At 43.1% G+C, this 15,036-nt stretch overlaps 1 protein-coding gene across 4 annotated transcripts in view; it reads right to left on the bottom strand.

Annotated features, from left to right (window-relative positions):
* Nucleotides 1–15,036, bottom strand: part of RASL10B (RAS like family 10 member B) — a 654,925-nt gene that overhangs the window by 61,196 nt on the left and 578,693 nt on the right. Inside the window, exon 4 of one of the 4 annotated variants that reach the window (XM_069614919.1) lies at nt 1,126–9,586. The exons of the other annotated variants lie outside the window; for them this stretch is intronic. Within the exon in view, the coding sequence (XP_069471020.1) occupies nt 9,316–9,586 (271 nt within the window). The 3' untranslated portion in view covers nt 1,126–9,315. Of the gene's footprint in view, nt 1–1,125; nt 9,587–15,036 lie in introns of those variants that run through there. 4 annotated transcript variants of the gene reach the window in all.

The raw sequence follows: 15,036 nt of genomic DNA, 5'->3' as shown, positions 1-15,036 counted from the left end.
GGATCGCATACATCGCCAATTCGGGAGGGGCGCGGGGTGTGGTCTCCTCATTATATGGATTGTTACTAACCGGCCCCTCTCCCCGCCCGTCCAGGGCACGGGAGGACTGGGCCGCCGAACTGGGGACGGACCTTACAGACCAATTGTGGGGGAAAATGTGCTCTCATACCAGTGGGGTGTCCTTGAACTTTCGCTACCGCACCATACAGTATAAATTGCTCAATAGGCTGTACTTTACACCGGGTAGAATTTCGAGATTTGCACGCTCTACTCCCCGGCCCTGCCCTCGCTGCGGAACCGATGGGGCTGACCATCTACACATGTTCTGGGCCTGCCCGGAGCTGGCCACATTCTGGTCCAAGATCATGCAGACGTTGTCGACAATTATTGATGTTGATGTTGACCTCGACCCGCTGGGGGCACTGTTTGGGGTGTGGGGCCTCGGGGAGCCTAGAGATGTGGTCAAGTTCCTAAATGTAAGCTGTGTGGTGGCCAAGAAATGCATCTTGCTGGATTGGAAAAGCTCGACCCCCCCTACATATCAGAAATGGTTGAACCTGCTCACATGGTCTAGGAATTGCGAGGAGGGGTTTTTGGATATGCTCCCGGCCCGGTCCCGCCCCCGTAATATCTGGTCTGCCTTTAATAGTTATTTGAACGGTTTGGATGACATCTCCACGGTGGGCGGATCTCCCCGGCCTTCTACTAGTGTTGTCTAAAGTGTTGGTGTCTCATGTTATGTTACTGATGGTCCCTGACAGCTTATGTTCCGCAGAAAAGCCCTTGCATTAATGTACCTACGTACTGTATTTGCTCTTGCTGTCCTGATGTAAGTGTGTATGCTACCTGCCTCTGTCAACAAAAATAAAAGTATAAAAAAAAAAAGAATATGGCACAGCTCTTCTACCTAACCCAACAAGCGAAACAACATGTACTCCCCTACTCACAGCAGGGAGCAGCAATGTTCATTCACCAGGAGATTGCTCCTGGCGAGTTACATGGACGTTTCTTCAGCTGGAAGTGGGTTGCCGCATTCCCCTTGTTCAATAGCTCGTGACTTTAAACAGATGCAAACTGCAGCGGGAGAAAATCACACAAACACCAAGATCAAACAAAACAGGAGTCTGGAGTTTATATTTTTTTAATTTTAGTTTGGAGAGCAGGTACAGGCTTTTGTAGACACCTGGTTGATTAACAATGTGGCAAGGGAAGAAAGGCAAGAAAAGGTGCCAACAGAGGTGAAAGAAAGTATCAAAGGAAAAGAAATACCCCTCTCATCCCAAATAAGTCAGCACATATTGCAGGACGCTTTGGATGCCGTTGAACTATAAAATCTACCTGGTGTTATAAGGCATTTATATAAACTATACAACCAACACAACATATTATTTAACCCCAGAGTCCTTTACTGGTGTTAATGCAGCATAGGGAATGTTGGCTCTCAGATACAAGTGGGACATTTTCAGTTAGTCTTGTTGCTAAGTGATGGAGGAAGAACTATATTGGTCAGGGCTTTCTTATCACATACTGGCCAAAGTGATAACAATGGTCAGAAGTGGGCTGCCGTTCCATTTCCTACTGATTTCTGGTACCTGTAGTCATCTATTCAATTTGGAGCGTGGTGTCATACCTCACGGAATGCAGTAGTTTGGGGGAAAATGGTTGTCCTCTGGAGTTCCTTGTTCCGTATGCTAAGAATGTTGGTGAGAGACAGACTTGCACATTGTGGAAATGACCATTAGTCACTAAGCAACTCAGTGGAGCTCACTGCTTTGCCAGGAGTTGTGCACCACCTGGCAGAAGGGGAGCTGGAGTGACCAGGACCCTTATAAGACCTAAAAGGCTCTGGTTGAGAGTAGCAGAACAACAAGCAATGATTGGCATCAAGAAGGGGCATCAGGAGTGATGTTGAAGCGGTCTGTACTACAACAGCAGGTGCACTAAATGGCACGATGTTGGGGTGCACATATTACTTATGGGTAGCGGGTAAAGGGGTAATGGCAAAGCCATGTGGGAGTGTCTCAGTACTGGGTTATAACAGATACATGCATTTTCCTCTTTCTCCATCCTTGCACCATTACGAGGAACTGACCACTGCCTTTCCTTGACAGAGCTGAGGGCATGGGTACAATAATAATTGCTTTAAATGAAATCTGCCTTCAGGAGGCCCCAGTTTCACTGTCCCTAAAGTTATCCCCTGCCATCCTCTCCAAGAAAAGCCTTTTATAGAACCAATGATCTAGCCAGAGAACTTTCAATCTACTACTGTTGCGTTTTGTGGTGTGTTCATATATTGCAAATGCCATGGATAGCCGCCATAACTAGGGAAGTGAGAGAAATGAAGATCAATCAATACAAGAGCATAAGCACACTACATAGGTCGACTACAACCTATGGGTAAGGCTGCAAACCTTTCAATAAATCGTATTAATGATGATTCCAGTCTATTGAGAGTGAAGGCCTCCCATTGGTCTGACTATGGCCCTCTTTTGGTAACATCTTTGTTAACAGTCATGTGCTAGGCGTGGGATAGCTTGGGGTGTTAACAGGGTGCTATTCTTATTTCAACTGATGTCCTACCAAAACCAGGCACAGACCTACTCGGTCGGAGCAAGGACTAAACTTGGCATTTGTAATGCAACATAAATAGAGTGTTCTGGCTCAAGTGGGTGGGATATGGTAGCGGACAGGTCTGTAAATGGCAGAGACTAAATGGTTGGCCTATATTTGTTGGTCTTCTTCAGAGAAAGACTCCAACTTTCTCATACTTCATATTTGTCATTCGTCTGGTCAGACCCGAGAGTCTATTTGTTTACATTTTTGCTTGGCATATGACATTATGTGATACTATTTACCAGGATCAATACACAGTTAGGGTTTAAACACACTAGCAGCCCTATAAAAACATGTTCCTTCCAAATTCTCATTTCAATACAAATATCCATGGAACTGCCTAATTTTATGGTCCAAAGACCTGTCAGCTTCTACTTTTCAGAAATAATTTAAACATCTACATAATGCCTAAACCCATAATTTCTTCAAAATGCTGGGCTTATCTATTTTTGGAATGACAAATACTGGGAATATTTTCCTGTAGGTCCATCAAAAAAAGAGCTTGCTTGATGGTTTAATTTATTGATCGGGATGTTTATAAACACTTGCATGAAATGAGAGGGAATACGATTTAGGCTCCAATGGGCTATGGATAAAGTAAAGTTTCAAGGAGTGTGTGCTTGATAGATCTGTGTGCATGTTTGAAATCTATTTGTGGATTTTCTCCAGGACTTATATAAAAGCATGTAGAAAGCTATATAAAGTAGTATGGCATTTTTTTTAAGGTTGACATTTATTTGCCAGGGTTCAAGAACTTGTATCTTTAGTTTTATTGGAGTGATTGCCAAGGTTTCTTTGCCAAAAGTGTTAATGCATTGTTTCGGATGTTTTTGGCTTGGTTTGTGTTTTGTCTGTGCAGCTTATGTAGACTTCATGAACACAGTACAGCTTAGAACTATTGTGAGCTCAGAGTACAGTTGCTTTGTCTTAGATGGGAATGCCATCGGAGGGCATTCTTAGGACTGTTTTCTTCAGTGCTGGGCAACACTAACAATCCAAGATGAATTTCCTTTCTATGAAGTATGACCTAACAGAGTTTAAAAAAAAAAAAATACAAAACTATGTCATCAAACTGACAAGTTGGTAAAGAGTGTCAGTGTTATGCAGGTTCATTTCATACAGGGCCCAGTTTGTGTTTTTTCCTGGTCTCCTTGTGCCCTGAAGATTGGTCTCCTACACTTACTACTCATTTCTATCACCCTCTTTTTTGTGTTCATTATCGTAAGACTAAGGGCCTCATTACACGGATGGCGGTAGGGATTTACCGGTACCAGTAAAATACTGATACCGGTAAATCCCTACCGCCTTACTACGAGGTCCCTTTACGGGTTGGGGGATTTAATGCCTGCTTTTTGCAGGCGTTAAAATCCAACCCGCTAAGGGACCTCGGAGCTAATTACGGCACCGCAAAATTGCGGTGCCGTAATTAGCGCCTTCCCCATTCCCATAGAGCCCTATGGGGCAGAAATGGGAATGGGGAAGGGCAACGGCGGAAAGGGGATTTACCGCCCCTCCAACCTTGGAATGGGGCGGTAAATCCCCTTTCCGCCAAGGCGGTGCCGGTATTTTACCGGCATGAGCCATGGCGCTAATAGCGCCATGGCTCACCACCTACCGGGTAATGAGGCCCTAAGTGTTGAGCCATCAAGACTTAGCTATTTCTTGGCCCCACAAGTATGCTGCACAGCAACATCTGTGACTAAAAAACCTACTTTAATGTTCTATGTTAATATACTTTGTTTCTGCGCCAAATCAACATTGTAGTAGTATCAGAGGGTATGTGATCACACAAGTGGGAGGGTGGAAAATGGCGACTTTTTACTTTTTTTATTAAACCCCCTTTATATCACATAGATATGCGGGGGGAGACCCCCCTGCAACCGCACCATATTACTATAATATCCCATACCCCTCCACATATATATGTGGTGTAAAGGGGTTGTTTAAAAAAAAAAAGCGCGCATTTCGGCTGTCGCAATTGTGAAGGCGACATTTTGGGTCATTTCCGTATCAGAGCACTTAGGATTGTCATTGGAGTGGCACACTGTGCCCTGCCAAAGGAACCCAGGCTTTATTCTGCTCTTGCCAAGTAGGTGCATTAATAAGCTCACGTCCTCTTGAGTCCGCTTTTATTAGTCTGAAAAATGACTTTTACATTCTAACATGCGCCCCAAAAAACACCTCAGCCTTCTACCAATGTTTGACTTCCTCTGGTTTGCATACAGAATGCAAGGAGGTTACACTGCCAACCTTAGCTGAGAGAGTGAAGGTGGATATACACATCATTCCTAAAGAGTGAGGGGTGGCCAGCAGGAAAGGCAGAGTAAGTTTTGAGCTTCTTGGGACCCATCGATTGTGATATAACTGATACTGGAAATAAGCAGCCATGAAGATGGAGCATGACAAAGTTCAAATCATTTGATTGTCTTCTTTAACATCAACAAAGTGTAAATATTGGTTCTCTTTTATCTGACAGCAAAGGCCTTTTGTATACAAAACCTTGAGGTGCAATTTAGTTGAAAGGAGGATTCAGTGTAGGTTTATTATACTAGAAAGTGTTGAGTCAAATGGCAGTGGATTGTTCTGTGTGTTGAGGTTGGTAGGTTGTGGTGGGCTTAGTTCGATATTTCTAAATAACCCATCAAGTCTAATTTGATGGATTTACATGAGTGTGAACAATTGGGCTAGTTTGTATTTCAGTAGTTTGACTTGGAAAAGTTAGTTGAGTTCACTGGCTTTTCTTAAACTTGATCGATTCAATTGTACTAAGGTATATGAACTCTGAAATTCACTGAGACGGTTTTTGGGTTGGTTTAAATTAAATGGGGTGCCATGCTGGAATAAACTGAGTTGGACAAATTACATTTGGCGTTTTGGTTTGAGGTGAGGCAGATGTGGATGAGCTGTGTTGTTGTTAAGCGATTCATGAGCAATTTATTTATTTATTTTTTATTTATTTTATTTTATTTATATTGCGCACCTTGCCCAGAGGCTTGCGGGCGCATGTTTAGGAGGAAGTTACACGTTACAGAAAAGAGGTTACATGTTGCAGAAGATGTGATACAATAAACCGTTACAGATGATATTGACATAGCAAGTAACAACATAGTATCAGCCCCCCGTTACAGGAGAAGGGTAGGACTGTGAACAGTTACAGGTAGCAGGATAAGTATACATCTGATCCGTTTAAATTACAGCAGAATCACAGGCAGGCGAACCTAAGCGCGTTAGGCAAAAGTGAGAGCCGGAGTGACAATGAGCAGACAGCCGTGCAGAACAAACACTAGCCGCCAAAGGATGCAAGGGTGGAAGGTGGGGTATCTTGTTCCCGTAGCCAAAGTTTAGCTTTGGCTTTAAATTCGATGCAGTGCGGAATGTTCCTTAGGGCGTTAGGAAGTGAGTTCCAAAGCTTGGCAGCAAGGACCGGAAAACTCGATCCTCCCGCCGAGCGTAGTTTGAAGCTGGGGATGACCAGAGTGTGGATCTGGGCAGATCTCAGGGGTCTGGTGGCCGTGTGTTGCGAGAAGCGTGATACCAAGTAAGCAGGAGCTGCATTGTTCTGAGCCTTGTGTGTGAGCACAAGTGATTTGAGTGATATGCGGTGGGAAATAGGTAGCCATTGAATGTTGCGTCTAAAATGGGATATGTGGTTCCGTCTAGGTATGTTAAGTGCTGCCCTTATGGCGTTGTTTTGCGTGACCTGGAGTTTGTCCAGATTTCTTTGGCTGGTCCCAAGGTAGAGGGCGTTACAGTAGTCAATTTTGGACAGGATGAGGGTTCTCGCCAAGGTCAGGCAATTGTCCGGAGTCAGGAATGGTCTGCAGGCTGTGATCAATTTACAGGTGTAAGATGATGCAGAAACAACTGCATTAGTTTGTCGAGTGAGGGACAGTGTGGAGTCGAGGTAAATTCCCAGGGTTTTGGTGACATTGGCCACTTTAATGTCATTCCCGTCAATAATGAAGGATTTATAGTTGGTGTCGAGTTTCGAAAGTTTAGATTGGGAGCCCAGGATGATTAACTCCGTTTTTTCATCGTTGAGACAGAGCCCGTGATTAGCCATCCATGCTTGGATGACGGAGTAGACTGTATTGAGAGATTTTGAGTCGGTTACAAAATCACCCGTGATAGGGATGAGTATCTGGGTGTCATCCGCATAATTAGTGTAAGAGACACCCAGATAGTCAAGGATATCAAAGAGTGGTTTGGTAAACACATTGTAAAGTGTGGGAGATACACAGGATCCTTGGGGAACTCCACAAGGGACGTGGGATGGGTCAGCCGCAATTGGTTTGTGTCAGATAAGAATGTAGTTCCTATCTAATTTGTGAAATGATTTTGTCTTGCAACAGTTGAAGTTCATTACATCCTAATGGGTAATGCTGGGGATGGCTGAGCAAGGCTGAACGGTGTTGTGCTAGGATAGCACATGCTGAGCATCAGAGAGGAGGGTCCTGTCCAATTTATTTGTATTTAGATGGGCTGGGCGGTTAAATAGGAATTTGGTGAGCTGAGAACGGATGGGCTAGGTTGTGTATTTTTAAATTTGAAGGAGACAGTGTTTGTGTTTTAGGTTGGAATGTATTAAGATATGGAGGGGTTTAAGTCAGGTTGCATTTGGATGAAGTGGATTGCAGTAATTTTGACCGAGTCGGGAGTGTTGTGCGGCGCAAAATTAGGTTGTATTTACGTAGTATAGCTTGTATTAGAGTGAGTTATATTTCGGTAGGGAGATATGTATCAAGATAGATTTGCTTTGTGTTAGAAGAAATCAAGCTGGGAGTGGTGGATGGGATTCAGATTTTCTACATATGAATGCATAGAGTATGTCGGGCATTCACACACTCTGCTAGAGCTGAAAGTAAAGTTGAGTTTGGCTATAGATGGATACATTAACATTATGCTGGGGAAATGGTTTGCATTGCGTTTGATTGGACACGAGTGGGTTGTGGTATTAAGTTATTGGGGGTCGATATATGTTCGGTATAGGTACATTCTGCTAAGATGTTTAAGGATGAAGGCCATGTATTTGGCTAGTATAGGCTGAAATAGCGAAGGTTGAGTTTTTTTAAATTTTTTTACTACGACCAGCATTTTGAAATTGTGTTTGGTGGACAGGGGTTGCTGTGGTATGGGTGAGTTGGTTTGTTTCATAGCAAGGAATTTTGAAAAGGCCATGATGCAGAGACCAATGTTTGTATCGCTAGCTCGCCCAGTTATTCTCTGTGTTTTAAATTGACTCAGTATACACTGAAAATAATTAAGCATGTACACATACACCCAAATGAGAGATGAGAGAGCCACTGTCACCACTCACTTTCTATTACCACTCCTTGTAGATTTATGTCCACATCTTGGTCTGTGTGTAGCGTGAGTATATGGTGTGGTGTTGCACAGTGCACGCTAATCCAGAGAATCTCTTAGAACATGGGTTTTATCATTAGAAGTAATAAAAATGTGCTGCATTTGAAGAAAATCTTATACACTTAATATGATACAAGGTGTGGGGATATGTCTTCCTTTAGAGAATATTTGAAATGATAGATATTTAATAGAATTGTTACTGCAGTTCAATTCAGAATTTCTAAGTGGAGGGGCAGCAGAAGGAGAGAGGGTTCGGTAGAACCTTAAAAGGTGTTTGAAGGAGTCGTCTTCAAAAGCAGCGGCCTTGAGCAACAACAGCAGATACAAATCCTTAAATTGCCCAATAACATGGTGAGTTATAAATATATAAAAGATATTCACTCAACCTGGGTTTGTAAGGAAATAGTGCTAGCACAAGCCAGAAAAATGCTCAGTGGTGCCATCAGAGAACAGCCATAGAAGCTGTAAAAGGTGCATTTATAGTGAGTGCTTAGATTTGAATAGGCCTTTGTACCTCTCTCCTGCCATGTTATTGCTTACCTCATTCCGGTCAGGTACTGTGCAATGGCAAGTCATTCCACAAAACCCACCAGAGAATAGAAGACTTTCCTGCCTATATATGATGGCATCTCCCTACATCCCCACGGTATAAACACAACTCTTCTGGTCCTGCCAATGTGTAATGAAGGGAGGCACCAGATAACACAAATACTGCGGGGGAGGGATGGGCTGTTTCGAAAAGGCAAACTATGTGAGCAGACTGGCAGCCATCTTGAGTAAAAAAACAGACTCATGTCTACCAGCCTAGCATGTTGTCACTAAATATACTCAGACACGTAATTTCCTGTGACATCTTTTCTTCGGGTTCCTCTTTGTTTACTATTTCTTCATTGTTCATTCCCATGCCAATTATGCAAACAAACTTGCCTTGGTTTTCCTTTTTCTAAACTGGATGTGTGCCCCCAAAATAAATCTTTAAAAAAAAATAGGTTTCCCATTTTGAATCGCGTTGTCGGCACTCTGTCACACATGTCTGTGCATAACGTGGACAAAAGTCAAAAAGTTGCACCGTAGCAAAACAATCAATAGCCCACTTTGATGGGGTGCGAGAAGCCAGCTGATAGCCAAGCCATGTCCTGCCAGGGATTATGACTCGCCATAATATCCACTTTCAAGTCTCACGCGCCAGAGAAGAGTTGTTTCCTGCGTCCTTTTGGTTCCTTCCCTATTTTCACTCCCCAGTTTACAGCGCAATATTTAATATTTGGTGGAGGAGTCGGCAGGGAAGGGGACATGGCCTCCATTCAGTGGGGTCACGTACCACAGTGGGTCCCTTGCTCACATGACAGTGCATCGGTTGCGGCGTAGTGCTCCTTGGAAGCGGATGGCTGTATGCACATGTTTGCAACGGGCACAGCCAACACTCTTAAGCAACTCGCTGAAAAGCAGTAGGATGTGCCAGTTGTACTTGGCAGAGCACTCTATGTAGCCACACTTCCAGGTCTTCTTCACCAAGTTGGAGACGTTCCAGCGGGGAATCACACGGCCCTTCTGCAGATCCCGCTTGTTGCCCACGATGATGATGGGGGTTTCTGTGGTTCCAATTACCCTGGTGTGTGAGAGAGGGGGTGCAAGAATTGGGGCATGGAGAGTAGGGAAAGGAATGATCATGAGAAAAATAAAGAAGAAAAGATATTCAGTGATTGATGATAGAGGGAATAAGGACAGAGAGAAGATTGCCAATGAAAAAGAAAGAGAAAATGAGAGAGAGCATGACGATTAGGAAATAGAGAAGATGGAGTGATTGATGGGAGAGAAGAAGGAATGAGTAATTGGTGTTTAGAGCGAAAAGGATGGAAGCCATTGGTGAAGTAAGAGAAGGGATAAAGGTTAGTTTTTGGAAAACAAATGTAAAGGATGTGAATGAAGGACATTTTTAATGTGAGTCAAAAGTAATGTGATAGCGAATGAAGGACAGATTCAGAGACAAATGAAATAATGGGTGATGAGAGAGAAATAAAGTGGATAGAGAATTGAAAGAGAATATAAGATATACACATATATAACAATTTAAGATTGTTACATGTAGCCATGGGGTGAGACAACAGAAAACATTAGATTGAGTGTATGCAACAGGATGAGGGACCCAAAACAGAAGAGACAAATTAATGTGTGAAAGCAGGTGAGGATGGAAAGCAAACGTATATAAATATAGAGAGGGTTTGGGGGAAGGAGAGAATGAAAATGGAAGTTGGGGGAAAAAAGCAGTACAAATGTTAATCTTTCGCTTGACACATCATTCATCTAGTATAGGTCTCACCTACAAAAGCAATGACAACTAACAAGATCAGCCATTTACACTTGTAACATTAGATTAGCTGGAAGACATTATTTTAATGCTAAATGTTAGCCTTAACTGGTGATGCTAGACCTTCTGGAACATTGGCATAGGTCGAGTTAGCAGAAGTGCAACACAAAGAGAACCATAATCCCCGTTTAAAATTTGCAAAGACAGAATTCTACTGACCACCTAGAACGAGCACAGGCTGAGAAACTCTCTTTACATGTCCTTTCAGAAGAAGCCCCTTCACACTTTGACCATAGTATTGACCGAGAAGGTTTATTCCCAGCTTTTGCTGGTCTCTGTCTAGTCTAATCTAGACCAGCATATGTCTTTCCATGTCTGAAATATGAACAGGATGTTGGAGATACTCTCTTTGTCTGTAAATACATATCTGTTAAAACAGTAGAACCGAGCCTTGTCTCTTCAGTCTTCTCATAGTATGATAAAACACACCTGGAAATTACATCTCATTCTAAAATGACAGATCGGTAAAGGCACTAGTATAGACAGTGGGAGCACTTCTGCATGCCATTACTACTACTAAATGAGTATTATTTAAACTAATAGAGCACATATTAGGGATGTGGAGAATTGACCTAAAGTGGCTCTTGTTTAACTGAAGCTCATGTCAAGCCACCCACAGCTGAATGTAGGGGAATAAAAAGTGAAAGGATGTAAAAATGTGAAATTTGCACCTGGGAAAAACGATCACAATCTGCCTTTCCAGGGTGTGATTGTGCATTCATCGCTGGCGCCAATGGGAAAAAAAGTCAAAAATAATGGCCATGGCCATCAAAATAGAAAAGGAATTAGGTCCCTTTTTGGATGACGGTGGCCCTTTTGGAACATGTTTTCCATGGCCGCCGTCATCTGAAAAGGGATGTAGTCCTTTTTCTATTTTAATGGTGTCCATCTGCTTTTTGTTTCTCTGGCGGGAGATGGGCTCGCGTTGAGCTTATCTCCCGTTGGACGGAAAAAAAAGAGGGTTGTGAATAGCGTTCACCCCCGGCTGGGGAACGGCATGGGATTTAAGGGCCTGCAGCCCATGTCTGCCCCCCAGCCAGGCCTAAAAGCTATATTATTTCATAGTTAATGTATACAATGTATACATAAACACCTGTATCTAGGCTGCAAAGGTGACAGTAAATGCACCTCTTTAAATATTGGTGTTATGGCGAAGTGCTGTGAAGATATTACCCAATACCATTATGAGTCTGGTGCCATAAAATGTACCATAGGGTATAAGTACATAAAAGAAGAAATGCTACTGTGGTAAGATGATTGTATTCATTGACGAGGAGCCAGTAAACCCGTGGCTGTAGAGCTCAAATTCCAGAGTATTAAATTGTGGCAGTAAGAAAAAGGAGAGGTGGTGGCTGCCACAACAGTGCACAGGTTTGCAACCTTTGACTAGCCAGATATGTGGACTACAACTCCCATCAGCCCCAGCAACCAAAGGTGACAAATCATTTATGTTGTAGTCCAGCAAATCTGAAGAGCAACAGATTGTAGACCCCCTGCAATAATGGGAGTTGGACTTTACAACTGAACATAGATGGACTTTACACCCATGAGGATTTCAACTTTATAAGAGAGCAGTTAAACTTAACAGAAGAAGCCTTTTCTCCTCACTCATCGCATGAGCGATGGTCAACTGCCTTTCTCCATAGTGTTCCCCCCACTTACACTTGGGAAGTAGCACATAATTTCAATATCACAGATTTCAAATCATTATCTCAAAAAGTTGAGAATCAGGTGTAAAAGGCAACTTTTCTCAAAGGCTGCGCCAGTAACAGCTTTCTGTCTCCCCGAGATCCACATGGGCATAAACCACAACTATCATGCACTCCTTGCTCTTGTTACAGTAAACCGTCAGTTTGTCCTGTTCTTAGAATATACAAATAGTTATCACTCATAGCAATCATCTAATGTCTTCACTGGGACCAAAAATTGAATTGGCTAACCTATTAATCATAATTTGGCAAAACACCAGTTTTATTTTACCAAACCATCACTTCATTACAACTAAATTCAGTAAACAGCAATAATATGAAAACTTTGCTCAAAATCCTACTTCTCCACTTCTTTACAATCATGGACACTAGACTATCTATGCACATGAGAAGGATCCCAGAAAAGATAGTCTAAGAGGCAACAGGGTTGCTACTTTGTGCCCTCCTTTGACATATCCGAGGGAATCAAAGCAATGAGTTTATGAGACCTTCCCAGTTTGATGGATTCTCACGATTACAATGTGTCCAATTCAATACTTCACAAATAGCAAGAACGAAACTCATGCCGCTCACCTGTGAGCCAGAGAGATTAATTGTTCTACCGCTCAGCCAAATGCTAGAAGAAGAGTTGAAATGTTGCAACTCTGCCCAGCAGAACCCCTGGCAGAGAATACAAATGTAAGGAATCTTCCCACCGAGCTTTTCAGACGGTTTCTTTAGCGAGAAAACAAACTGGGCTCGCAGTGACACACAACAAAGCAAGTAGACTCAACAGAGATTCCATGGAAGGTTGATGAGGGCACACACTTAGCAGGGCCAGTTTAGAATCCAAACTCGCAGCTGGTCCTGATGTTAACTTAGGCCAGCCCCCTGACAGATCACGGTCCCTGAACACGTGGCTGAACCAGCGATCAGCCCATCCAACACTAAAAAGGTCAGTTCATCACTGTGGAGCCCACACGAGGGGAGGCGCAGCCACCCTAGACAGCCAGCACAGTCGGACATTGTCATTCTTTGGGAGCGCTGGCATGAAGAATGCAGCAGGCCATGGGAGGCCTGGACTGTGGAGAGTGTTATTGGAGAGTGCTGCAGGGAGGCAGCCCTTGTGAGTGGTAAAGAGGAATTAAAGCAGGATTCAGATTGTTACAAGATAAAAGGTAATAAAGAGAAGTGGACGTGTAACAGAAAGGAGCTTTGGAGTGTTTAGAGAGAGGGAAAGACATTGTTGGGAAACAGAGAAGTGTACCACCTTTAGAGACAGAAGTGAGGGGTACCAGCTGGGAAATCAGAGCGAATGAAAGTGGAAGAGAAAGTGAGATTGCACAGAATGGAGGTAAGGCAAATGAAGGAGACAGTGTGGGGTCAAAGGAGGAGCCAGAGGAGAGGTACAGTATTGGAGAGCTTGATAAAAAGAGGCCATTTAGAAGTGGTTGGAACAAGGAAGACATTGGACATTAACAGTGCAGCAAGGAGGGTAATGAATGGCAAGACAGTGAAATCCCTGAATCAGCCATTAGTAAGAGCGACAACCGAGATTGAAAAGGTACTCAGCATAAACAAGAGGTAAATAGTACTTCTATTAAGGTAAACAAAAAGGTATTGTTAGTAGAGTGAGGAGGATGCTAAAGCTCAAGAGAGCGGGCTGTGCTCTGGCCATTTGGGAAGGAATGCTAAAGACAAGAACAACACTTTGGAGAGTAAAGACAAGGAGGTTCCTGAGGACCACATTAATTCACGGGAGAGTGTTGAAGCAGTATGAAGTTCAAGACGTCATTATTTCGGGGTGCAGAAAGGAAAGAATAAGAATAGCCAGGAGAAAGGAAAGGCGTGGGGAAGGTCAGAAGAAGAAGAGGGGAGCAACAAAGGGTAGGGTCATGCTTCTACACCAAACCCCACCAGGGCCAGTGAGACCTCCCAGCAAGCATAAGCATAACAACAAAGCAGGAAGAGAAGAAGCTCCAGTTTTGCTCTACTGGGAAAAGAACAGGAGGCAGAGGTCTGGAAAACCGCCAAAGCATCAGCCTGGCCTGGAGCTATGAGAAGGCCCCTTATTGTGAGTCAAGAAGAGGCCATAAGGACCTAACAACTTCTTCACAACTACGTCATGGGGAAATGAGAATTACTCCTTGAGGAAGGATAGACCTTTGTAAGATACTTAAGTTGGGACACTGCAAACTCCTTTTTAACTTTGGATTTCGGTTAACACAGATTCTGTAATTTTGTTGAACTCTGGAGCACTGTGCTTTTCATCTATGGACCATCTGATGCAAGAGGGCAAGTCATGTATTTGAGTCCTTCATTAAGGACTCCCCTCAGCCCCGCCGTCACTTTAGAGTCAGACATTTGGGACATTACACACCACATTGCTTGTGGCCAAAATATAGTCCTGACAACCTTAGTTGTACATTTGGTGAAAACATTTGAGCGCACTATATTTTGTTTGGCAATTTTATAAATAAACACTTAAAATGTATTTTTTTGTATTGATCTCAGTTCTAGTAACGCCACGATGAGGCTCTCGACATGCATCTTCACCACAATACTGAACGCAGTGCAGACCACTAAGCCTCTAATATAACAAAGCCTCAGGGAGCCTTTCATGTAATGCTGTGACAGTTTGGTTTCAGTTCATTTGTTAAGTGACATACAGGAAAGATACATTTATAACTATTTGAATCTACATCTGCAATGGTGGGGAGATGCAGGGGCTGTTAACAAATGTACTATGTTATTTAAGATTAGGATATCCGGGTTCGAACATTAGGATTGCAAGTAAGTAACTTTACCTTCTCCAGGCAACCTCTTCATCATGATTATTAAACACAAGCATAGAATAGAAAGCCAAATCCCTAAACAACCCATGGTTGGGTGGCATGGAGGAGTCAATAAAATAAGCAACTCAAACATTTACACATAGCTGCCACTTTAATCAAACAAATCATAGATCCAGGCATTTGAAAAGGTAACAAGGATCACATGAAT

Source organism: Ambystoma mexicanum, chromosome 9, assembly GCF_040938575.1.
Source record: "Ambystoma mexicanum isolate Mex_15411 chromosome 9, UKY_AmexF1_1, whole genome shotgun sequence".
Taxonomy (NCBI): Eukaryota; Metazoa; Chordata; class Amphibia; order Caudata; family Ambystomatidae; genus Ambystoma; species Ambystoma mexicanum.
Note: the sequence above shows the minus strand (reverse complement) of the source record. Positions and strands in the feature narration are given on the sequence as shown.